Source organism: Nilaparvata lugens, chromosome X, assembly GCF_014356525.2.
Source record: "Nilaparvata lugens isolate BPH chromosome X, ASM1435652v1, whole genome shotgun sequence".
In the NCBI taxonomy this organism is placed as follows: domain Eukaryota; kingdom Metazoa; phylum Arthropoda; class Insecta; order Hemiptera; family Delphacidae; genus Nilaparvata; species Nilaparvata lugens.
Window position 1 is genome coordinate 2465556 of NC_052518.1, and position 24581 is coordinate 2490136.

The 24581-nt window shown below is 33.5% G+C and overlaps 2 protein-coding genes across 3 annotated transcripts in view; both read right to left on the reverse strand.

Moving 5' to 3' along the window:
• Positions 1–2973: 2973 nt before the first annotated feature.
• Positions 2974–24581, reverse strand: part of LOC111054667 — a 31093-nt gene continuing 9485 nt past the window's right edge. For both annotated transcript variants that reach the window (XM_039442230.1, XM_039442231.1), the window contains 2 exons: positions 10038–10336; positions 2974–3718 (listed from right to left, as the gene is read on the reverse strand). In XM_039442230.1, the coding sequence (XP_039298164.1) occupies positions 3650–3718; positions 10038–10336 (368 nt within the window). In that variant the 3' untranslated portion in view covers positions 2974–3649. The remainder of the gene's footprint in view (positions 3719–10037; positions 10337–24581) is intronic.
• LOC120354750 lies at positions 8991–9801 on the reverse strand. Its single transcript, XM_039442232.1, has 2 exons — positions 9604–9801; positions 8991–9386 (listed from the first exon to the last, which is right to left on the reverse strand). The coding sequence occupies exons 1-2, from the start codon at positions 9630–9632 to the stop codon at positions 9107–9109; spliced, it is 309 nt and encodes a 102-aa protein (XP_039298166.1). The 5' UTR covers positions 9633–9801; the 3' UTR covers positions 8991–9106.

The window sequence follows — 24581 nt, forward strand, 5'->3', positions numbered from 1 at the left end:
AATTTAAGATAATGAGAATACAATTGTATTGCAAAATCACATGCTTTTTACTTACAGGGTTCGAATCAGGGTTCGTGTCGTATATAATAATCTATACGATAATTATATCATCTATAATTTTGTAGTATATCATCTATAATTATAAGTAGGACATTCAGAGATACTGTTGTACACATTCTATGGATTCGATTATTAGAAGGAAAGCTTGTTGGAGTTGTCACTTCTATCACTGCAAACATAAAATTAACAAAAAAAACTATTTCTCTTTCTGAATTCAACTGACTTGGAAATGTTCCTTAGCGAAAATTTTATCATGTAATTATATCATCTATGCTATATTATTTATAATTATATCATCTATAAGATAATTATAATAAAGGAAAGAACTGGCTTATACACTTACGTGATAGGAGTATTATGTTTGACGCATCATCACGTCTGAACTACTGGACTGATTAACTTCAAATTTGCGTATGGATTCTTAATTAACCTAGGATTGTTATATGCCTATTTTAAATTTTTCAAGATTTCAGTAGGTCAAGTTTTCAGTTCGTCAAGTTTTAAAATAGACCCTTGCGGAGCTCGGGTTAGCTGCTAGTCGATTATGAAAAAATATAGAAAAACTGGGTTTGTAATGAAGCATTTGAAAAATTATTCCTAAAGAGAGAAGAACACTATATTACTAGAGAAAGTAATTAGAGAGTATATTAGACTCTAAATTTTTTCTATAGAGAAGTTTCTACTCAAGTATAAGTAAGCACTTGGACTAGTTTCAAATCTCCAAGACACTAACTTTCATAAAAACAATTCATCTTAATATGCGGTTACACTATCAGACCTAGAAAATACAGTGAATGAAACTTAACATATTTTCTTTAGACATGACCAACCATAAATTCGATTGTCTATATCAATAGATATTGAAGTTGAATTGTAGGGGTCGGGATGAAATAGTGCCTAGCCATATTTTTCTTATTTTGAGAGTAGTTTCAAAATTCAATCAAATCCTCAAATAATTATGTATGTAATATCAACAATATTTTTAGTTCTACTATTACTTCAGTTCATTGAGAAGTGATAAAACTCAATATCTCATGAATATTCTATGACAATATGTATAATTCTATGAATATTCTCATGAATATAGGGCATGTCCTGAAATGCATCTTCAAAATATTAATACAACTTAAATTGTTGCTTGGCACTTTTCTGACACACAAATATTCTCAAAATTGAATGCTGATTCACAAATTTTTGATTTCAATAATCGAGTGTATGTGTTCTATGTTTCTAAATATAGAAGAATTTCAATAGCCGAAAATGAAATTTATTCGTTTTTTACAACAGCTATTCCTTTCTATTTTGTAGTTCGAATTTCAATATTCATATATAGAGGAGATATTGAAGATTAATTTTTCCAAATGAGTGTCATCGGTCAGATCTTGAAATCGATCAATCTATATAGTTACAATATTGAATGCTGATTTACAAATTTTTGATCAATCTATATAGTTACAAAATTGAATGCTGATTTACAAATTTTTGATTTCAATAATCGAGTAAGAATGTTTTCAAATATGAAAGAATTTCAATAGCCGAAAATGAAATTTATTAGTTTTTTACAACAGCTATTCCTTTCTATTTCGTAGTTAGAATTTCAATATTCATAGCTAGAGGAGATATTGAACATTAATTTTGTCAAATGAGTGTCATCGGTCAGATCTTGAAATCGATCAATCTATATAGCTACAATATTGAATGCTGATTTACAAATTTTCGATCAATCTATATAGTTACAAAATTGAATGCTGATTTACAAATTTTTTATTTCAATAATCGAGTAAGAATGTTTTCAAATATGAAAGAATTTCAATAGCCGAAAACGAAATTTATTAGTTTTTTACAACAGCTATTCCTTTCTATTTCGTAGTTCGAATTTCAATATTCATAGATAGAGGAGATATTGAAGATTAATTTTGTCAAATGAGTGTTACCGTTAGATCTTGAAATGCGATCAATCTATATAGTTACAATTGGATTTAATTAAAATTTTCTGAATTTCATCGTATCTCTCTGTATTAGGTATTTCCCTTCAATGAACTTCTATTCTTAGAGTCGTGTTATTACATTCTCACTTGGATATGAATGCTCTAGTGAACTATTACAAATGAGGCCCCTGATGAGAATATTTTCAGCTCCTCATTAAGCTGTATAACGTATCTATTAGTGATATACTTTCAATTAATAGTACTATGAAAAATCACAAACCAAGAGCATCATATCTATCCTCCAAGGGCCGATTGCACAGTGACAGTTTAAACTAAATTTCATTTTAAACTGGATTAAATCCGTATCAAGTCAAGTTTGTTATAATGTGTTTCATTTTGAGTTTGAGCCACCAGCTGATGGAATCAAGTTTAAGCTTTGACTGTGCAAACGGCCCTGAAAGTATCTAAGAGTATCATATCCTATTCTTGCTTTTTCATATCATATACAGTTCAATAATTATTTTCTTAGTCTATATTATGTAAATTCATCTATAGTTTTGCTGTATTGTAAGCTATCGTATATAAGTGTATAAGCCAGTATATATTGTAATCTACATAAATAAAGTACTCAATCAATCAATCAATCAATCCTATTTGCTAATACCTTCAAGAAAGCATCAACGTTTGAGTTTCATGAATGATCATCGAGCCTCATTCATGTATTGGGAATAAGCTTCTAATGTTTTAAATCTCCTTGCGACGCAACGGCAAGCGCTACTAAGTATCTTATATGTATCTAAGGAGACTTCCCAATAATACTTTGTGAACGAACGCGTTGGAAATCATTCAGATGCTTATCCATTGTTGAGAAGTGCGTGGGTTAAATATCACAGGGGATGTTACACAAGAAATAGGGGATGAACATCACAACAATTACAGGATGAGTTCTTCAGAGGTTGGCAAAAGAATCAGGAATGAACAAGACTGTTGATGTAAGATTTTACTTGCAATAGAAACAGTTGAAATAGAGTTTATCAAACGGGTTTTTGAACATCCTTAACAAAATATGAATTATGTAGTAGCAAACACATTATCGTATTCGTACGATGAATAGAGGTATATATTGGTTTAAATTAACAATTGGTTACCATATGGGAAAACACCTTTTTTCCAAAAAGGAAAATATTGTTCTCAGGGAACGTACTTGTAAAGCTTTTCTTACCGGTATCCAAATAATACCTACTCAAAAATATGTTTTTCATATTATGAGGAAAATTTTTATTATATTCCATTTTTCTTTTATTAGAAAATACATAATATTGATCTTAGCAGAGTATTGTTGATAGCATATTTTGATAAGTTATACACGAAAGCCGTTTTCGTGCATCAAATTAAGAATTATTTTTCATAGTATTTCCAAAAGACTGATAATAATTGTGTAACAGATCATTCAGGAAATTTCGTCCTGAACCCCATAATAGTTTTTATCGTATTTTACAGTGTTACTCCAGTGTTTAGAATGTAACTTCATGTCAATGCTATGATATTCATTCAGATCTGTATTGGAAACAGATTAAACAGTGTCTCATGTTCATAAAACGAACAGAAATAATATTTTCATTCAGAAATCGAATTCAATAATTTATAATATTTGGTATTGGTCAGCTGTTTACCCAGGAACCATACTCCGGACTCCCATCATATCCGTAATGCTCCTTTGCTAAGTGATCCTGTAACAAGATTAAAAATCATCTTTATTATTACTATTTATTTATTTACTGTGGATACAATTACAGATCATGTAAATATGATCGAAGAAGAGCAACAGGCATGGCCTAAAACTTTTCTGTTCCGAAATTTTTAAAATGATTAACATGTCCGAAAAAATAGGATACGTTTTTACTGTCAACAGTTCAATTATATTTGGTCTATTAATGATTTCTAGATAGGAATCAATTCATTATTTCAAGTATTGAATATGTGTCTCAAACACTGATTTCAAGTATTATTCATTGAATATTGAATCCTCAATAATCGCATATCCATCCCATCAATTGTGCACTTTATATTATAGTTTGATACAGGTTGAATACATTTACATGAAGAGACACCAAAAGAATCAATAATTATTTTAAGTATTATCCATTGAATATTCAAACCGCATTAATCTTATATACATGAATCATGCACTTTATATCATAGTTTGACACTTGGTTGAGAGCATATACATGAGAGATTGCAACATTCAAGAACAGTAACTTAATTCATGCTGAAAAGTGGAGAAGTTTTGACTGTCCATTCTTGTTTGTGATAAACGAGAATAGAACTACAAGAACTGAACTATAATCAATATTGAATAATAACGAATTTATATTGTCAAAACTTTAGTAACCATTAGTGAACTTTAGTAACCATTAACATTAATAAAACCATTACTAATTCTGTAAATTACTTAGTTTCTTCTCATTGGTTGTTGCCTAACGGTTCTGATGACAATATAATTCGGAAAACCTGTGCGTGTCTTTTCTCGGCCAATGGCGGTAGAGCTCAACCTTCATTGGTCAACACCTAATGACCAATCGTACGGCTTCACTCATACCATATTATATTCTGATGCTCAGTGTTCATCCTTCAGTTTGGTATAGTTTGATAAAGGTATTACAATCCAATCAAATCAATTTATTGTTCACATTGCTTGTAACATAAAAATCGCCACTTAAAGAAGAGCACTTTTCTCCAGTAACAATCTAGTAACCAGTGCCTAGTAACCAATAAGAACAATATTATTCTAGAAGCTGGTTGCTAGGTAACCAAACCATACTTGGTTCTAAAGAATCAATTAAAATTTTTCAGTTTTATAACAATTTCGGGTACTTGAGTATTAAACGGAGGCCACCTAACCTACAGAAATATTTCGTACGGGATACCATAAATAACTACATAATTGGAAAGAACACACTTTAATAGATTAACAGGTGAAGTTTAGAATTAATCCGACTCCTGGTTCTGACGTTGTGCAACCCAGAACGCAGCAATGTCGGTCAGGATGGAGTTGAAAGCGTCGCCGGCGCGTTTCGTAATAGTGGCCTCCGTTTAATACTCAAGTACCCAATTTCGTTAATAAATCAGAGGGATAGTTATATCAATAAATCTAGATAGAACATATTATTATTAACTAGTATCCTATGAGGTGTCCATGGTTGAGAATATACCTTATACAATCGTCTCAGGATTATTTGTCAGAAGGCATTTATTAAGGCTAAGTCTGTGGAACACGATTTTATACTACGAGAAGTTATGTTGGACGTTTTTTTATAAATTTGTTTCTTTGATGTTTCTGGAGTTTGAATGAAAAAGGCTAAGAAATTGTCAAAAAAAACACAGATTTATTGATACTTAGAAAGAACGGTTTCGGTTATTACACCATTGTCAATCTCTGATTTATGAAATAAATTTCTGATTTATCACATTCATCAGATTGACAATGGTGTCAATTATCAAAATAGTGACAATTATGGTGTCAATTATAAAATGGTGACATTTATCAGATTGACAATGGTGTAATAACCGAAACCGGTCTTTCTAAGTATCAATAAATCTGTGGTTTTTGACAATTTCTTAGTCTTTTTCATCCAATATTGATAACTACCACAATATCAACTTCTCAACTATACAAAAAGTTTCAGAAGGTTGTTTGTTCAAAGTTTAAGAAGTTTGTTTGTTTAAATTTTTTTAAGTTATGTCAGTAGTTTTATTGAAGCTAGCCTTGAAAACCGTTTATTTTTCAAATCCTTCTCCATACAAGGTTGAAATTTATAATAAATAAGAACTATCCATATGGCATTACTACCCCTGTTCTATGGTCATGTTTGGTATTTACAGAAATTTCACGATACTCTGAGTACATTAGCGTATGCTCGGATATTGGTAATTAAAAACTCACAGAACAATGAATAAGCTCTTTGGCTACCGAAGCTTTGAGTGTTACGTTTCAGTTACAACTGTAGAAACTTAACTCCTTCTTTGTTACTTCTCCATAATACTATACTCTGGATACTGAATCCAGAAATAACTTATTAAAATATTGATGATTAGATTGTTGATCATTAGATTAGATGAGCAGAGGTGCCCATCTCCCAAAGCGCATGGACGGATTTTAAACAATTCTGAAGTCCTTAATTGGAACTGACCCTCAAGATTCGGTTTTGAGTTTGAGCAACTCCCCCCCCCCCATTTTAAGGATGCGGTCTGAGTCCCAGATCCCAAATCACCCCCCCTGAGGGCATCCTTACGGAGTTTCTTACTACTGAGGTCTTTCCCAGAATTACCAAATTATCACCACAGAATCTTGAGAAGCGTAAATTTTGAACATTAATTATTATTTCCAATTAGTGGATATCTTGACCTGTAAGATATGATTTTCCAAGAAGTAAGTAAATTAACACCGATAACTGAGTACTGTATGCTCCAATGATTTAGGTTTGAATTATTATCAAACGAGAATCCCAATTAAATGCTGTAATTCACCCCAAAGACTTCTGCTACTGCAAATATTGACAACAGGGTGAACAGCTAGATGGAAATTCGATGAGCGCTACTATACAAAAATTATTTGTCAGCCCGGGAATGACAAATAATCATTTTTTAAATTCATGCTCATCGAATTTCCATCTAGCTGTTTACCCTGTTGTCAATATTTGCTGTAGCAGAAGTCTCCTAGGTGATTGACAGCATTTAATTGGGATTTTCATTTAATAATAATTATTCATTAATTAGCATTTGCGCAAATGCAACTTCCAATTTACTTCGGGGTGATTGACAGCATTTAATTGGGATTTTCATTTAATAATAATTATTCATTAATTAGCATTTGAACAAATGCAATTTCCAATTTACTTTACTATTTCATCTTTAGATTTTGGTTTTGATTGTGAACAGATCTCTCATGTTCAACCACAAATCTCAAATAAATTTGTCAATAAACAGGGTGTATAAGAGTAACAGAATACTGTGATTTTGATGACACTTCCATGGAGAAGTTACATGATAGAAATGAGCAAAACATTAATAATTCATTAGATAAGCCTGTAGACAAGAATATTCACATCAAGATACACAGCTGTTTCAATCTGATCATTTCTATCACAATTCAATAAAAATAATTGTACACTAGTGTTATTTCTCCGTCAGGGCTACTCTTAAATATAAATAAAAATAGAAATCGAATTACCGTTTTTAAAATGATAATTGATAATGGTATCATATAGCCGAAACATGTAGTGAGTAAACAATCTTGAAAAAAGTACTTATATTTCTATTTTTATTTCTACACTATTGATATGCAGCATATTTTAAAGTCAGCTATATTTATTATATCAAGCCTCCAGGTTGATATCTCACTAAAAAACCTGTATGAATCATAGCTGAATTAAGATTCTCACACGCTAGAAAGGCACTCCATTATACAATAGAGAAACAATAGCATAAGTAGATATTCCATAGTATAGGGCGTTTATGTCGCAACTTTTACTGGTATCACAAGCCGATAGTCCACGTAGTTCTTTCCCGTGAAGCTTTATGACGCTGGTAGTCTCTCATATTGTGCCGTTCATACACTCTTACCCGGTCAAAACAGTGAAAATCGACAATAATCGGCTTGAGATAACAGTAAAAGTTGCGACATAACGCCCTATATCATGGGATATCTACTTATGCTATTGTTTCTCTATGATTATACCATAAAGGAAAGCTATATTACATCTTATGCTATCTTTTTTCTATGACTATACCTATACGTCGCAAGCAGGTATGCTATAGTGAGGTCCACGTTATAATGGCAGTGGAGAAAGATAGAACAACGTTGCCGATCCTCTGTCTTGTCAGAGCATTCCATAGACGGTAGCTGATACAGGTTTATTGATGTAATATTAACGATTCATTCTCGTTTAAAATGATCAATTATATTTCATTAAGCAAAAGATTATTTTTATCAATAATTTATTATTTATACAGCTTTTATTTTTATTTTTTTTCATACAAGTTTATTCTTATTTTTATTATTATTATTTAAGTTGATAATGTTTTTACCTTGTTAATTATACTTTGATTATCTGATCACACAACTGGATACGTGATCAGTATAATTTCCAAGATACTATTTAATTTCTACTTTTGTTATTTGTAATTTGAGGAGGAAATAAATTCATTTATTCATTCATTTCATAATGAATTTTCATAATTGATTTGAAATATTTTGTTAATTGATTATTAATTATACATTGTTAAAAGACGATCTGGCGATAGAGCAAAGCAAGAAAGAGAAAACGCTATCCACTTTGTTGAATGATAGAAAAGGATTGCAATACCATTGCTAATCAAACACTGCCATTATAGCATGGACCTCACTATACCTGCAGGTATGTTATTTGTTAATTTACAAATTCGGTATGATTTTTGTATGGTGGGTTGGTAGGTGGGTAAAAAATAAATCAAAATCAAAAATTTTCTTAACAAGCCAACTTGTACGAATGGTTGAGTACATGCTTGCTTGCTCCATGGAGAAGTTGCTCCATTTCCAGTTAAAGCAGGGAACCCACTATGCCGTCACCGTCAGGCGCCGTCCGGCACCGACCGTCACAGTTGCGTACCGGCAACATTGCTTTGCATTGTTTTAAACGAACGGCAACCCACTATACCCGTCCGTCACCGGCCACGACCGTGTCCGTCAGTCACCGTCGGCCTCCATTGCTGTTTGGGGCATTCTTGCCGGATAGACGGTCCGTTTTTTATCATTCTTCAAGTCGACATTCAACTATCAGTGAAGTCACATCGCCAGTGTTTTGTTGTAGGGCGCCTTTGTTCTGTGAGCGATGAGTACGGACGAAATGTTGATAGAGGCTATTAGGGAGTATCCCTTCTTGAATAATACTAGTGATAATAGTTATCACGACAACAGGAAGAAATATAATGCTTGGCAGGAAATCTCAGAAAAGTCTGATACCATGTCAGGTAAGTTATTTACAAATATTTTTCTGTAAGCGAAATTATGAAATCAAAGTTTTGGCCGTTTGACAAATCACACGATGATGGGAAAAGTAACATGACATTTATAAATTTACTTACTTCAGTGTCAAGCCCAGCCGCTCCTCAGGACCAATGACCTCACGGAAGTTACTGTGTTTCACTGGGAATTTCAGTAACTCGAGCAATTCGTAGAACTTCTTTGGAGTCATGCGGAAATATAAAAAGAACTTAGCATCGTCTTTTTTCAAGTCGTCAAACAAATGATGAAATTCACCAAATTCGTTTCTTCTTCTGAAGATTTCGTGCACCCAGTACCTATGCTTTCTCCGTTTCTGTATCTCTTCTTCTTCTTCAGCACATGCTGCGGCTATTACTATAGTGTGGTTCACGTTATAATGGCAGTGGATAAAGATAGAAGAATAGCGATGCCAATTCTCTGCATTAATTAATTATATTTCTACACCGTCAAAAACATAATTGTCATCGTTGTGGACCTAGAAAAGGATAGTACCACCGGCTTTGTCGAATGATAGACAAGGATAGCAAAACCAAAGTTGATCAAATACTGTCATTATAACGTGGACCTCACTATAGCAATTCCTCGTCTGATGAACTCTCCATCGCAACTGATGCATTTCTTCTGGTTAGCTCCGGTTTCTGACGGAGCTAACCAGACGGGCAAGTGGGTTATCTGATTGACGTTTGTTAAAACACTTTGTGTTTTATGACAATAAAGGATTATTGATTGATTGATTGATTATCGCTGGAAAAATGACGGTGACGGCGGCGACTGACGGTGACGGTCGGTGCCTGACGGTGACGGCATAGTGGGTTCCCTGCTTTAACTGGAAATCGAGCAACTTCTCCATGAAGCAAGTTTAATTACAATTTTACACCGTAAAATGTCGACATGAAAATTTTAACGTTTTTCTTGTCAAAGAAAAATGTCAACTGTAATTGCCCTGCCGTTTGTGATTTTGACAAGAGTTGTTATTGAAAGTATAAAAAGAGATGTCAGAGTCTTACCATTGAATATTTGGTGTCGATGTGAACTGATTGTCTGCCAATCAACATGCTGCGCGCCATATTGAACATGACTAGAAAAACAGCCAGTTTTCCAACCAGGAAAGCCTTGATTGCTATCATTTTCAGCTTCATCAGGAAAATTGGGATGAGTTTGGTCTGGATGATGAACGGGATGAGCAACAGTGGAAGGAACTTCTTCAGAGCACTATCCTTCTTCTTCTTTTTCCTTCCTTTTTTAGCGTGTCCACCATGGCCTCCATGTGCATCACCTTTTTTGTTGGATGTCACTTTTCTCACACCTGAAGAAAATTAAGGGAAAATGAAGAAACATGAAAATGAACAAGGAGAAATGAAACTGAATTTAAAGTAAATACTGAATTATATTATCTGTATATATTTATAAAGGATTATAATAGTGATGGTAAACTTCATATTAATAATACGTGGTTCTGTATTCTGAATAAATTATAAAGGAAACACTTCACTTCTATGGGCTACTTTTGTACAAATTTATAAAAACAATATAAAAACGTGTAGTACCCTTTATTATTAACATCTATAAATATTTCAACAATGACTAGTTTCGACCCTAACTTAGGTCATTTTCAAGTTGAAATGTAGAAAATAAATAAACAAGTTGATACTATATAATATGGAAATAAGCATATGTTCATATTATATAGTATCAACTTGTTTATTTATTTTCTACATTTCAACTTGAAAATGACCTAAGTTAGGGTCGAAACTAGTCGTTGAAATATATTTAAGTTTTTAATTATAAAAGAGTACTACAAGTTTATATATTGTTTTTATCAATTTAAAAAGGGATATAAAAGTGATGGGAAACCTGAAACCTTCGTAAATAAATGTGATTCTGATTCTGAATTCTATAATCCAGATATATCCATTCAGGAATATAAAAATGATGGAAAACTTATATAAATATTCTAATTAGAATATGATTCTAATTCTGAATTTTGAATACATTCAAAAAGGTGTATACTAGTGATGGAAAACTTCTATAATTAAAACGTGATACCCACATATGCTATTAGGCTTGTGCGTGGGTAATGAGAGAGAGGATGATGATAAGAGATGACGACTACTTTTTAGATAGTCGGGGACCGACGGTTTATCGTCTCCTCCGTGAGACGGGATGGCCGTATCTGTGTTTGTGCTGTGGTCCAAACTCAGAATTATAAAAAACTAGCAGATAACCCGTGCTTCGCAAGGGTCTTTCTTAAAACTTGACTTAATGAAATCTAGAAGAATTCAAAATAGGCCTATGTACAGTGAGTCAGTCATTCTATCAGGGCTCGAATAATTTTGGAATTTTAATTAAATAAAAATTTGAAGAATATAATTTCTTTATGTAAATAACAACACCTTCATTGAAAGACATATTAACTGCATGCGTTTTCATATTACCGATACAGCATTGATGAAACTGTAGACGTTTATTAAGCATTTGTCTCAAAAATTGTTCTAGCTGGAAAATTAATAATCCATGCCACGTGTAGGCCTAAACATTGCATCAGGAAAACGAAGTTTCAAAACTATGTTTTTCAGGTAGAAAGCAATATAGAAACAGATTTTTTTAAATTTCGACCATATGATTTGGTGATTTTTTAATGAAATCGAATGTACCATTAATGAAATTTAAACATTAATTCTGAAAAATCTAGAGGGAAAATTGAAATTTGGGCTTCCAGGTGCACGATATTGATATTTTTAGAATCTATGTGCAAAATTTGGAGATCTAAATCATTCCCGTTTTTCCGGTATGCAATCCACAAGTTGACATGTTTTGATGCGAACAAACGAACACACGAACAAACAAACCCCTACTCTCTCTTATTATATGGATGAATGTATTTATTGAGGATTATCATAGTGATTGAAACTTTTATTCTATGCTAATATGTTTCCGTCTTTCAGTTAGAGCGTCGATTATCCGGAACAATAAATTATTGTTCAATAAATTGACGGGAGGTCTTGGGATACACAACTTTCCGGATAATTAAAAGAAGATGAATATTATTCCAAAATTCAATATATATTCAACTAAGTGATGTGATAAACTAACACTGTTTCATTTGTTCATATCCACATTTATTAGATTGGCTCACAGAACTGCAGTTTCGTGTTGGATTGAAACCAACACGTCATCTCCAGCTGTACTGTTCGACTATGTGCCAGATTGCCAAAAGCCGGTTATATTTTAACCGTGATTAATTCCACGAGAACCAATCAGAGAAGCCTTTTCAAGAACACCTTTTCTGATTGGTTCTCGTGAAATTAATTACGGTTAAAATTTAATCGGCTTTTTGCAACCGGGTCTTCAACTGACCGGACTATGTGCCAGATGCCCAAAAGCCGGTTAAATTTCAATCGTGATTAATTCCACGAGAACCAATCAGAGAGCCTTTTCAAAAACACCTTCTCTGATTGGTTCTCGTGAAATTGAATACGGTTAAAATTTAACCGGCTTTTGTGCAACCAGGTTTTAGTCTTTAAAATTTTACTCTACTTGAGCACAAATTTCAAGGGAGAAGCCAAGGTTAAGTTCACAAGTAAAGTAAAAGTAAGATGGTTCATCCTATCATAACAATTCTTTCACCTTTGTTTTCTTGTTAGTTTTTTTTTCATTTTCGTGTCCACTAGTTTTGAAATAGTATATTCTTTCATACTCCTTCTCATATTATCCATTTTTTTTAGTTATTTACTCTCTTTTCATTTGCTCTTGTCTAACAGTTTTCATGGCCATATTTGGAATACTGGAGCGTGTCGTGTCTCAGCCAATGGCAGTAGAGCTCAACTTCTATTGGTCAACAGCTGATGGCCAATCGTAGGACTCCATGATTTTATATGAAATATATTTCATCATTCATCATCATACCCTTTATAAAGTTAGATGTTAATTTCATATGATAAATTTGGTAGTCAGTGTATTTTAAGAATTATATATCCTATTATAATAGCTTATTTATGTGAAGTCCACTTTGTTTCTTCTAATTTATGTCATTCCAGCAGTATATTTCAAATATTTAGAGACCAGTCGGTCGTATCAAATTACCTATCTACGTAGTTCTTAGCTCTAGTTTTAACATTTAACCACCCCACACAGGCTAGGCCTCGGGCCGTTTGTTTTTATTCATTCAAGAACCTTATCATTATGTTAAATCATTATCTAAGATTCAAGTCGACGGTTTGGCATTTCTCTTAATGTTTAAGTGTTTATATGTTTATATATTTATATGTTGCGCATCTACGTCGAAACGCGGTAATAGATTTTCATGAAATTTGACAGGTATGTTCCTTTTTTAAATTGCGCATCGACGTATATACAAGGTTTTTGGAAATTTTGCATTTCAAGGATAATATAAAAGGAAAAAGGAGCCTCCTCCATACGCCGATATTAGAGTAAAAATCAGACTATAGAATTCATCATAAATCAGCTGACAAGTGATTACACAGATGTGTGGAGAAGCCAGTCTATTACTGTATTTGTATAAGGTCTATAGTTTCAATCAAAGACATAAAAGAGGTATGCATCTTTAAGCTGGGTTTACACCAAAGTTATTAACAAAATGGTTATAACTTAATCCTTATAGATTCTATTAGATTGAACGGAAGTTGACAAACACATATGTTAATCATGTGTATGATAAGTAATGTTCAATCTAATATAATCTAAAAGGATTGAGTTATAAACATTTTTTAAATAAATTTGGTCTAATCGCAGCTTTAAGGTCTTTGGTTTCAATATTTTGTTTTGCAGTCATGGTATTATTATGCGTGCCCATCAGTATCAATATTCTCACATTCGAAAAAACTGATTTTAATAGGTGAATAAAAATGAACAAATGAACTAAATAATGCTGGAGAAATTATAATATTTTTGATTCTAAAAAAATAATTTTCATCAGATAAAAAGATCATCATGGAACTGGATGAATTATATCACATGAAATACAAATTCAAACGTGAACTGAGTTTGTTAACATTTAAAACAGTTGACATCTGGTACTTGTGGATGAGAATACTGCGTGAGGTCTACTGTTCACAGAACTACTAGTATTATTGTACATTTCTATGTTTCGATGTGATAAGAAACTTGTTATTGTACGGTTTTTTGGATGAATAAAATCTTTTTCATTTCATTTCCATCCATACAAAATATTCTTCTGCTCAATTTTCAAGTTTCAGTTTACTAGAGATTGATAATGATGTAACAATCGAGAGTAGTATTTCTAATTGGTGGTTTAACACTATTCTATTTCAAGTTAAATTTGTAATTTTTCTAGTCTTTAAATGTTATTCATTCATATGAAAGAACCTTATCATTATGTTAAATCATTATATTACTGTACATTTCTATGTTTCGATGTGATAAGAAACTTGTTATTGTACGGTTTTTTGGATGAATAAAATCTTTTCATTTCATTTCCATCCATACAAAATATTCTGCTGCTTAATTTTCAAGTTTCAGTTTACTAGAGATTGATAATGATGTAACAATCGTGAGTAGTATTTCTAATTGGTGGTTTAACAAATGTCTAGTTTTTTTCAATTAGTATGAATCTATCACAAGACCTCCAAAGGTGTTCTCTTCTCAGTAATGTAGGATGCTTTCAAAAAAAAAAAAACTAAAATTTCTTCCAATGCTGTTTTATAAAGGCTATCAATTTCACGGCAATTCAAAGGGAAAATCCTTCATTAGAGAGAAGACTTTTCAATGAATAACCAAAATTATGAATGTAAAGGGCTGTTTTGTGAAGTCTATTCCTTCAGCTTTAAGGCAATAGATAGAGAAAAAACTCTTCTCAGAGAGGAGACTTTTGGCTAGAAACCCGACGAAAAATCATAATCGAAAGAGATGTACAGCTATAGGGGCAGCTTAGACTGGGGACAAACGACTGTCTAGTTAAATCAAGCAGCTACTCGTTGAACAAAATTAAAAACAGTCGATTCTGAGTGAAAAACTGGAGCTTTTTGCAAAGCGGTTCATCTCTGATAAACCACAAAGATCAATAGAGTGACGCACAATATGATTTCATTTATTTCTTCAATAAAAAATTTACAAATTACTGGAAAATTACAAATTTAACTTCAAATAGAGTAGCGAGAAATTTTTCGAATCGCTCATTACAATACATAGGTGCGTACAGATATACGCGCCGCGAACATGAGCAATTCACTTTTAATCAGCTGATGCCAAGCTTTTTATATCTGTATCTTACCGTTTCTGTAAAAATACAGATATAGTCAGCTAATTAAAAGTGAATTGCTAATGTTCGCGGCGCGTTTATCTGTACGCACCTTTAGACGTGCACACACATGCTTAACACACTAGTCCTGTCGTGTGGCCACCCCAAGTCTGCATTGTACACTGATTCTACTACTGTATATGCTCTAGTAGATTAGTATACGGCTATAACACTATTAAAACAATTTTTCGGTCATACAGTGACTTCATAACGATATAAGAGCTTCTAAAAATCGATTATGAAGATGTTAAAGCTTTCGAAAACATATGAAATTTCCTCAAAACAATAGATTAATACGAATCGATGTCTCAGCATTTTTGTAAATCTATATATATGAAAGCGAAATGGCACTCACTCACTGTCTGACTGACTCACTCACTCACAAGCAGAACCAAAAATCTACCGGACCAAAAACGTTCAAATTTGGTAGATCTGTCTAGTTGGCCCTTTAGAGGCGCACTAAGAACGGATTTGGAAAACTTTCATAAAATACGCCCAAAGTCTGCGTTTTTCCAGCGTTTTTTTTTTTTTTTTTTTGCTTTTTCACAGATTTATCGAGAACAAATGAACGGAAATTGTTCAAATTTAGTACAGAAGCTGAGCTAGGGTGTAATAATGTTGTGTTAGAAGGAATTTGAAATAACGCCAAAGACACGCCCAAAATCTGCGTTTTTCCAGCGTTTTTCTGCGCTTTCTCAGCTTTATCGATAACAAATGAACAGAAAATGTTCAAATTTACTACAGAAGCTCAGCTCGGTTGTAATAATGTTGTGTTAGGAGGAATTTGAAATAACGGCAAAGATACGCCCAAAATTATTGGTACAGAGGTTTAGCTAGGATCTAAAAATTGTGTGATGAGGTGACTTTAATATTTCCTCAAAGATAAGCCCAAAATCAGCGTTTTTCCAACGTTTTTCTCAGCATTTCTGCGTTTTCTCAGTAGTTTGACTTTCTGATGGAATGAAGCATGCCAAAATGAAAAATGCCGGCGAGCGAAGCGAGCCCGCTGATCTCATTTTTGAACGATCCAGTCGGGGGTCCAGGGGGCAGAACCCCCCTGGCTAGATTGATGTGGCGAGTGAAGCGAGCCTGACGGCTAGTCTATACTATAATAAAGTAAAGAACTGGCTTATACACGTACGGGATAGGAAATTTACGTTTGACGCATCATCACGTCAGTACTACTGGACTGATTAACTTGAAATTTTGCATTCAGATTCTTCATTTACCGAGGATGGTTATAGGCCTATTTACAAATCTTCAAGTTTTCATTATGTCAAGTTTTCATTTTGTCAAGTTCTTAAAATTATACCCTTGCGGAGCACGGGTTACCTGCTAGTGATTAATAAATATTTATCATAATTATGTATCCAGGTTTACAACATTGGTTAACTTGCTATATCCTGTATGGATATATCACACTAGAACTCATCAATGTTTTACGACGTTTTAATAAAGATTTTCTTCTTTGGAAATTCACAAAGAAAATGAGTTCGTCGATTTGAATCTGAAACTCTTTGTTCCATTAAAAAGCAGCGCAGTCTTTATTCGCCATTCGATGACTGTTTTTGACAAGCTTCCTTTGTTGACCATAGTGCAGATACGGTTGCACAAAGCAGTGATTTGGTCATAGCTCACAAAGGAACTAATCCCATGCAGTTTGCAGACTTGAAACATATATGAACAGTCATCAACCTGGAAAATTCATTGCCTGCAAAGTTTAATGCAAAACAGAAGTTGGATCACAACGCGTCCCTCCATTCCAATCTATCCACTTCTTGAAGAGTATTAAAAAATGCAAATATTGAAGAGTTCTCTATCAAAGATTCGATCGTGATTACAGTAGTATCTAGGAACGCAAAAAACTTCAATCGTTGCCAGATAGGAGCGTTTAGCAATAAGTCTAGAAAACCTTCTTTGAAATCCACTTTGATTTCCATGCAAGACGATTTCACTTCATATTCCTGCTTCGTGTTGTACTAGTAATTTGGAATTCAGAGCTATTGATTTGTATTGTGTTGTTTGATTCACTCAAAATTTTTTTTTTCAATTCAATTCAATTTATTTCACCAAAACACAGAAAACAGTACAAAGATGTGACAATCATAAAAAAACAATAATTATTATTCTAATAAATATTTATATCAACATAAATATCTATATAACTATCTATAAATAAATATCTATAGATATTTATCTTTAGTTGTAAATATCTATTCATCTATCTGTAAAATACGGCTGGAGGTGAAGAACTACTACGCATAAGTGAAACACTTGTTCGCCAGTAGGAGTAGAGACTTAACTGTTTCTAAATCTTAAACTAATAATGTAAAATGGAATCTTTTATTCAACTTGAATCTTTCAATACTAGTAGTTCTGTGAACAGTATACCTCCCGCAGTTTTCTCATCAGATATGTCACCTGTTTGAAATGTTAACAAACTCAGTTCACGTTTGTATTTGTATTCCATATGATATAATTCATCCAGTTCCTTCATAATCTTTCCATCTGATGAAAATTAATTTTTACAATAAAAAATATTATGATTTCTTCAGCATTATTTAGTTCATCTGATTATTTTTAATCACCTATTGAATTAGTTTTTTTCAAATGTGAGAATATTGATACTGATGGGCACGCATGACTGCAAAAAAAAATTGAAACCAAAGACCTTAAAGATGCATATCTCCTTAAGGTCTTCGATTGAAACTATAGACGTTATAGAAATAGACACGGCTTCTCCAGACATATGTGTAATCCACTTTCAGCTGATTGATTATGAATAATTCTATAGTCTGATTGATCCTATCTTCAGAGTAAATGATATATGTAGTGATATCCTAGTATGGAGGAATTCCTTTCTTTCCATGTTCTCCTTAAAATGCAAATTTTCAAAAAACCTTGTGTATACATCGACGCGCAGTTGAAAAAAGAATATTCCTGCCAAATCTCATCGAGTTCTATCAACGCGTTTGGCCGTAATTGCGTTACATACATATATTCATATAGACAAAAGGAAATCCGAGTTAAAACATAGACCCTCACTACGTTCGGTCAACTATTTTGTCAAGAATCGATATTCCAATGAAGCATTATGAAAATAATGAATCTCAACCATAATTTAAGTTCTCAATTTTCTCATAGGAATCAACATTAACGTTTTATCAAAATTTTTGGAGAGAAATAGTACAGGCTCAGTCTAGTTTTTCCTCCAATGTCATAATTGTATTATGATTGTAGTGTCTCATACAATATATGAATAAATACCTTGAATCTTGTCTGAATTGATTGTCTCAGTTATAGACGAATAACTTCAACTATTTTATTAAATGGATAACCCTCAATTTATCACTATAAATAAAGTTAAGCAGCCTAGTTACTTAGTCAATCATGATCTCAGTGGAGTAAACTACCTTCCAAATGAAACGAGCAATCTCATTGGACAATGGATTTTTGACATTCTCAAGCCGCTTGCTTCCTATTGGTAGTGAGCTGTGAGGTTAAAATGGCGGTCAACCAATTGACCTATCAGAAAGGTCATTTGTTTTGGAAGTGTTTACTACTGATTCAGCCATTCCTACGACAATTTTTTATGTTATTGCTCAGAGATACGTATTTATTCATTGACAGATCGATGAGAAAGTAAGGTTATTCATTTATTCCAAGATTTTTTATTTTACTGCCCAGAGAAACGTATTTATTTATTGATAGATCGATGAGAAAGTAGGGTTATTCATTTATTCCAAAAACGACTGAGCTGAAAAGGTTTTAGTTTGATTTAATGATTCATCTGGAAGGTGGGCTGAGAGTTCATAGAGATTATTTCAACAGCTTATCTTCTTGTTTCAGCATTTTATCAAATTTTTCAATAATTAGACTCAATTATTGAAGTTTATATATGAATGCTATGGAATTTTTTACATCCTTTCTAACTCAATTAAAAAAAAGACTCATAAACTATGTTGAAAATTTTGTCAATTCAAGTAATATGTCGTGTAATGATGATTCATTTCTATTTCTAGTAGGGTTTTTCACTAAAAAGGGGGTCGTACGCCCCTTGGCAGCTTACGGGCCTGATTTTGTGATTTTGAGTCCCCACCCCTCTCACCGGTCACCACTGGTTACTTATCCACCAAAGTACTCCAAAAACCTCTTCAGAAACCATAATCTGTAAATAATAACCTCGAGCTTCCAAGAACGTTAATTACTCAGAGAAGTTCATTGTACTTGAAACCAAAGTTAACAAGTCACAAGAGTCTCTTAACGCCACGAGGAAAATTCCGAGTTATATATAGATACTTGGATGATTCAGTAAGTAGTTTACTAAATCAAAGGACTCGACGGAATCCTGCAAAACGTTGAGGGCCTTGATTCAAGACAAGGAAAATCTTGTGACGATTCCGAGAAGAGATCGTTCTTCCCTTTCAGAATATGGTGACCTTTTCCTGGAATGTACCTGGAATCATAGGATTGATCGATGCATTCCATGAATTAGAGGTTCATTGAATCATCACGTATGATTTTGGAAGCTATTTATAATAATAATGGTCACCGATATGCTATTGTGAGGTTTACGTTTAATGGCAGTGTTTGATTAGCAATGGTATTGCTTCCTTGTCTATCAATCAACAAAGCGGATAGCGCTATCTCTCTCTCTCGCTTTGCTCTGTTGTCTTTCGGCTTTTAACAATGTGGAATTGATAATTAATTAACAAAATATTTTATCTTGATTGTGAAAATTAATTATGGAATTATTGAAAAATATAATTCCTTCTTCTAATATATATATATATATATATATATATATATATATATATATATATATATAAGCGAAATGGCACTCACTCACTCACTCACTCGCAGAACTAAAAATCTACCGGACCAAATCGTTCAAATTTGGTAGATATGTTCAGTTGCCCTTTAGAGGCGCACTAAGAATCTTTGGCAACATTTTAACTCTAAGGGTGGTTTTTAAGGGTTCAAAGTTCGTCTTTTAGCATGTATATTCTTCTTATTCTCTTAATTATAATTGAAAAATGTCCATACCATATGTTAATATAGAACTATAATCTAGAGAGAGTACCTCTTCGAAACAGTTGTTAACTGGTAACTAAATCAATAATTTTGTCAGGTTGGCATTAAGTTGAGTTGACTTTGTTAGGTTGGCACCAAGTTCAAGATTGAAATGCATTTATTGCGGAAATATTTATTGGGCACTGCTACTTCAATCAGAGCTATTCCTGGGAATATTATATTACTAGCCGTCAGGCTCGCTTCGCTCGCCATATCCGTTTAGACAGACGTTTAGTCTGGACCCCGACTGGATCTTCGTAACATATGATAAAAATGCTCAAATGAAAAATGCAGGCGAACGAAGCGAGCCTTCTAATCTCATTCTTGGACGATCCAGTCGGTGGTCCAGGGGGCGGAGCCCCTTGCTAGACGGATATGGCGAGCGAAGCGAGCCTGACGGCTAGTAATAATATACAACTAATAAAATGAACAATTAATATTATATTAATAAACTTGTATCTACCATCAAGAAGGCATTGACAAGACAGTGAGGATCGGCAACGTTGATCTCCTATCTTTCTCCACTGCCATTATAACGTGGACCTCACTATAGTTAAGTTGAACAATCAGTTATGTATTTATAGACGATTTTCATGATTTTTCGCTAAAAACATTATTAACCAAGCATCTTGCAACAGAAACCAATCAGAACGATTCTGGAAGAGATTCATGCTACCAAACTGACTCTGTCATTAGTAACTCATATCTTCTCCCCAAACTCTAGACTTGACTTTGAGGGCAGTGCTCCCAAACTAAATAGGAGCTCTAAAACAACGTCATAACCCACTTTCATTCATTTGGCGACAGCATTTCATGAAGAGGGTTTTGGTAGCCTGATTCACTGGTATGACAAATGCCCCAACCTTTCCTTGAAGAATACTTTCAATGAGTTATTTTTTATATTTAATGAGTGTGAATATTTTTTGGTGAAAAAAATTATTCTTTTGTACAAAGTGTTTCCGAACTTTCTAGCAATATTGTAGGGCATATTTCCTGGGTACGAAACATAATATGATTTTCAAACTGTCCGAAAGTCCTTAGCTACTTACACAGTCGCCATTTTGCTTTTCCACTTATACAGTGTAACCTATCACTCCACAGAATATCGGTAGGAAGTTCAGAAACACCCTCTATACATTTGTATTATTGACCGAAGCGAAGCTGAGGTCTTAGTTTCAACTCGATCGGCTTTTGTCTGTTTGTTTGTTTGTACCGCAGTTAAAGTCGCAGTTATTGTCCGATTTGGATGAAATTTGGTATGCAAGTTCTTTGGAACAAGGCGCAGAATCGTATGTAAAACGATTTTTGGTAAGACCTCCGGTTTTTCTTTAATATTTAAAAAAACCATAAACTAACCTCAAAAGTTACTTTGAAGATACAGCAATTCACGCTCCTTGCAGCAAATCCACAGTGTCAAGTCTTTTGTTTTCCTTTTGGTATGAGATCGGAAACCGATTTGTGAGCATTAACATTTTGCATAGGCATTGAATCCACTTTTCATGAAAAGCATCATTAGCAACATAATGTCATTGTCACCAATAAACTCATCTTATTTAGAATCATTTTCCATCTCACCATCGTCTGTGAGACGATTCATCATCTAAATTGCCTACTGCATAATTATTATTCCATTTTTCCGTCAGTTGACCGATGTCTTATAATTAATTATTAGAAGAGTTGTAATATATGTTTATATTGTAAATATGGAGACGATATAAAGGTGCCTCCTTGATGAGTCCGGTGTCCCTGCAAACAGTGTCTCTAGCACTTTTAATGGAGGAAAATAATAGATGACATGGCTAAATCTTCACAATATACTGTACTTACTGTACTTGCCCTTCTCATTAGATTGAAAGTTGTATTCATGAGCGAGGTCTACTGTTCGCAGAACTACTAGTATTTATTGGAGGTTGAAAAAAATTACCCTCGTATTTTGTCAATGATTTCTGAACGATCAGAAAGGATGCTCCATTGGGCAAATATTCGATATTTTAGACACAAGTATTGTCTGCAAGTCCTCATGGTGTTAAAAAACACAAACCGAAGTCTATCGTGAATAGTATATTGCGTTGAATAAGATGAACTGAGTATGTAAAAACTCATGGGTTATACAACATAATGTTTTTTCAACAATGACTTTGCACAATACTCAGTTGTGAAAATTCAAAATATTGTACTGTTTTGGAAGAGTGAATTTCAGTTTTAATTTTTATAAGCTCGGGCACAGAGAAAGAAATTCTTTCACTTTGTAGCTCGGGCCAATCATTTGTGGAGATACGCAGGATTTAAAAGTAATTTTCATGTTCCTATCTCAGGAAAGTGTTGTTGAACGAAGTCTCCTATTTGAATGAGATAGCCGTGACAAGTGACACTTTGACAAACAAACACGACCAATCAAGAAGGCTGTTGCACCCGGAGTTGAAGATGTTAAGGGACAAAGTTTATTGGATACTGGAAAGATTCAATTTACACCACTTCACAAATTGGGCAGATGGAACAGTTTGTAGAAGCGTTACACGAAGAAGCGTTAGCAGAAGGGTGTCCCAAGTAACTCTGTGATCAGTTTCCAGGTGTTTCTATAGCTGAAATAGAGCTCAACACTGAAGTAACTTGTTGTAAAGGGTAACTTCACAGTCACAGCTGTGAAAGTACCTCAGAAGCATTGAAGAAAGGAAAAACCATTCACAAAAAGACTTAGAAAAGCTTTGAAACGCACCACAGTATTTGTATCACTATTGATTTGTCTCTGATTTGTTCTCTGGTGAGGTCCACGTTATAATGGCAGTGAAGAAAGATAGCAGAGCAACGTTGCCGATCATTTGTCTTATCAATGCCTTGTATAGACGGTAGCTGATGTAATGTTAACTTTTCATTCTCGTTTTCAAATAATCAATTATATATTTAACAATAAATCATTTCATTCAATAATTTCATAATGAATTTACATAATTAAGATGGAATATTTTGTTGATTAATTATTAATTCTACATTTTGAATGAAAAAGACTAAGAAATTGTCGAAACCACAGATTTATTGATACTTAGAAATACCGGTTTCAGTTATTAAACCATTGTCAATCTCTGATAACGTAATTCTACATTGTTAAAAGCCGATCTGGCAACAGAGCGAAGCGAGAAAGAGATAGCGCTATCCGATTTGTTGAATGATAGACAAGGATAGCAATACCATTGCCAATCCAACGTAGACCTCACACTATACCTTCACGGAAAATTAAAATTATTAGCAAATTCCATAATTCCCCGTTTTTTCTACTTTGTTACAAATTTTTAAATTTACTGTGTGTCTGAACTAAATGTGATTAAGAGAAACAATGTCAATATATTTTATATCATCGCAAAAATTCCGTAGACCTGTCTTCTTCGATCAATGCCAAAGTTATTGATATTTACTTTTTGTTACTGAATTGTAATTGGATATAATATGAGGAATCATATCAGTTAACTCATAGTTATTGTGCTTCAAAGAAAGCCGTTCAAACTGGACGTTTTTCTCGTTTCTGTTCAGCATAATGATTAAACGGCGTTTTAACGGTTTCAAGTTTAAGCGGCTCTCAAGACTTTCAAAACTTAGTTTAAACGCGTTTTACTCTATAGTGAGGTCCACGTTATAATGGCAGTGTTTGTTTAGCAATGATATTGCTATCTTTGTCTATCATTCAACAAAGCGGATAGCGCTATCTCTTTCTCGCTTTGCTCTGTTTCCAGATCATCTTTTAACAATGTGAAATTAATAATTAATTAACTAGTAGTTCTGTGAACAGTGGTCCTCGCGCTGTTATAAACCACAGTCTCCTCTAATACTGTCCATCAGAGTAAATTCTGTCCTGTCCTGTCCTGTCGTGTCGGCGAGATATCGGTGTATAAACGACTAATGGCTGTTTGGGTTGTTGTATCGACAATGCTAATAATTTGATGTAAACAGCTATATGCTACTGCCATCAAAAGCTTACCGAGTTGAAAGCAGAGAAAAGTCGGGAGAAAACACTATGCTACTTCAAGTTATCAATTGCATGCCTCACTGCAGACAATTGATAGTCCACACAACAGCTGTTTTTCACTAAGTTACTTTAAGATATTGCGTCATTGTATGCAATTTATAATTCACTCGACAGCTTATTTATGGTGAATAAATCTATAGTCTGATTTTTACTCTAATATTGACGTATGAAGGAGGCTCCTTT

Excerpts from the sequence above, each read along its gene's own strand:
- LOC120354750 (XM_039442232.1), bottom strand. The coding sequence starts at position 9,632 with ATGGAGAGTTCATCAGACGAGGAATTGCT. Across the intron at positions 9,387-9,603 it reads TCATCAGACGAGGAATTGCT|AGTAATAGCCGCAGCATGTG; the intron begins ATAGTGAGGTCC and ends GAACCACACTAT.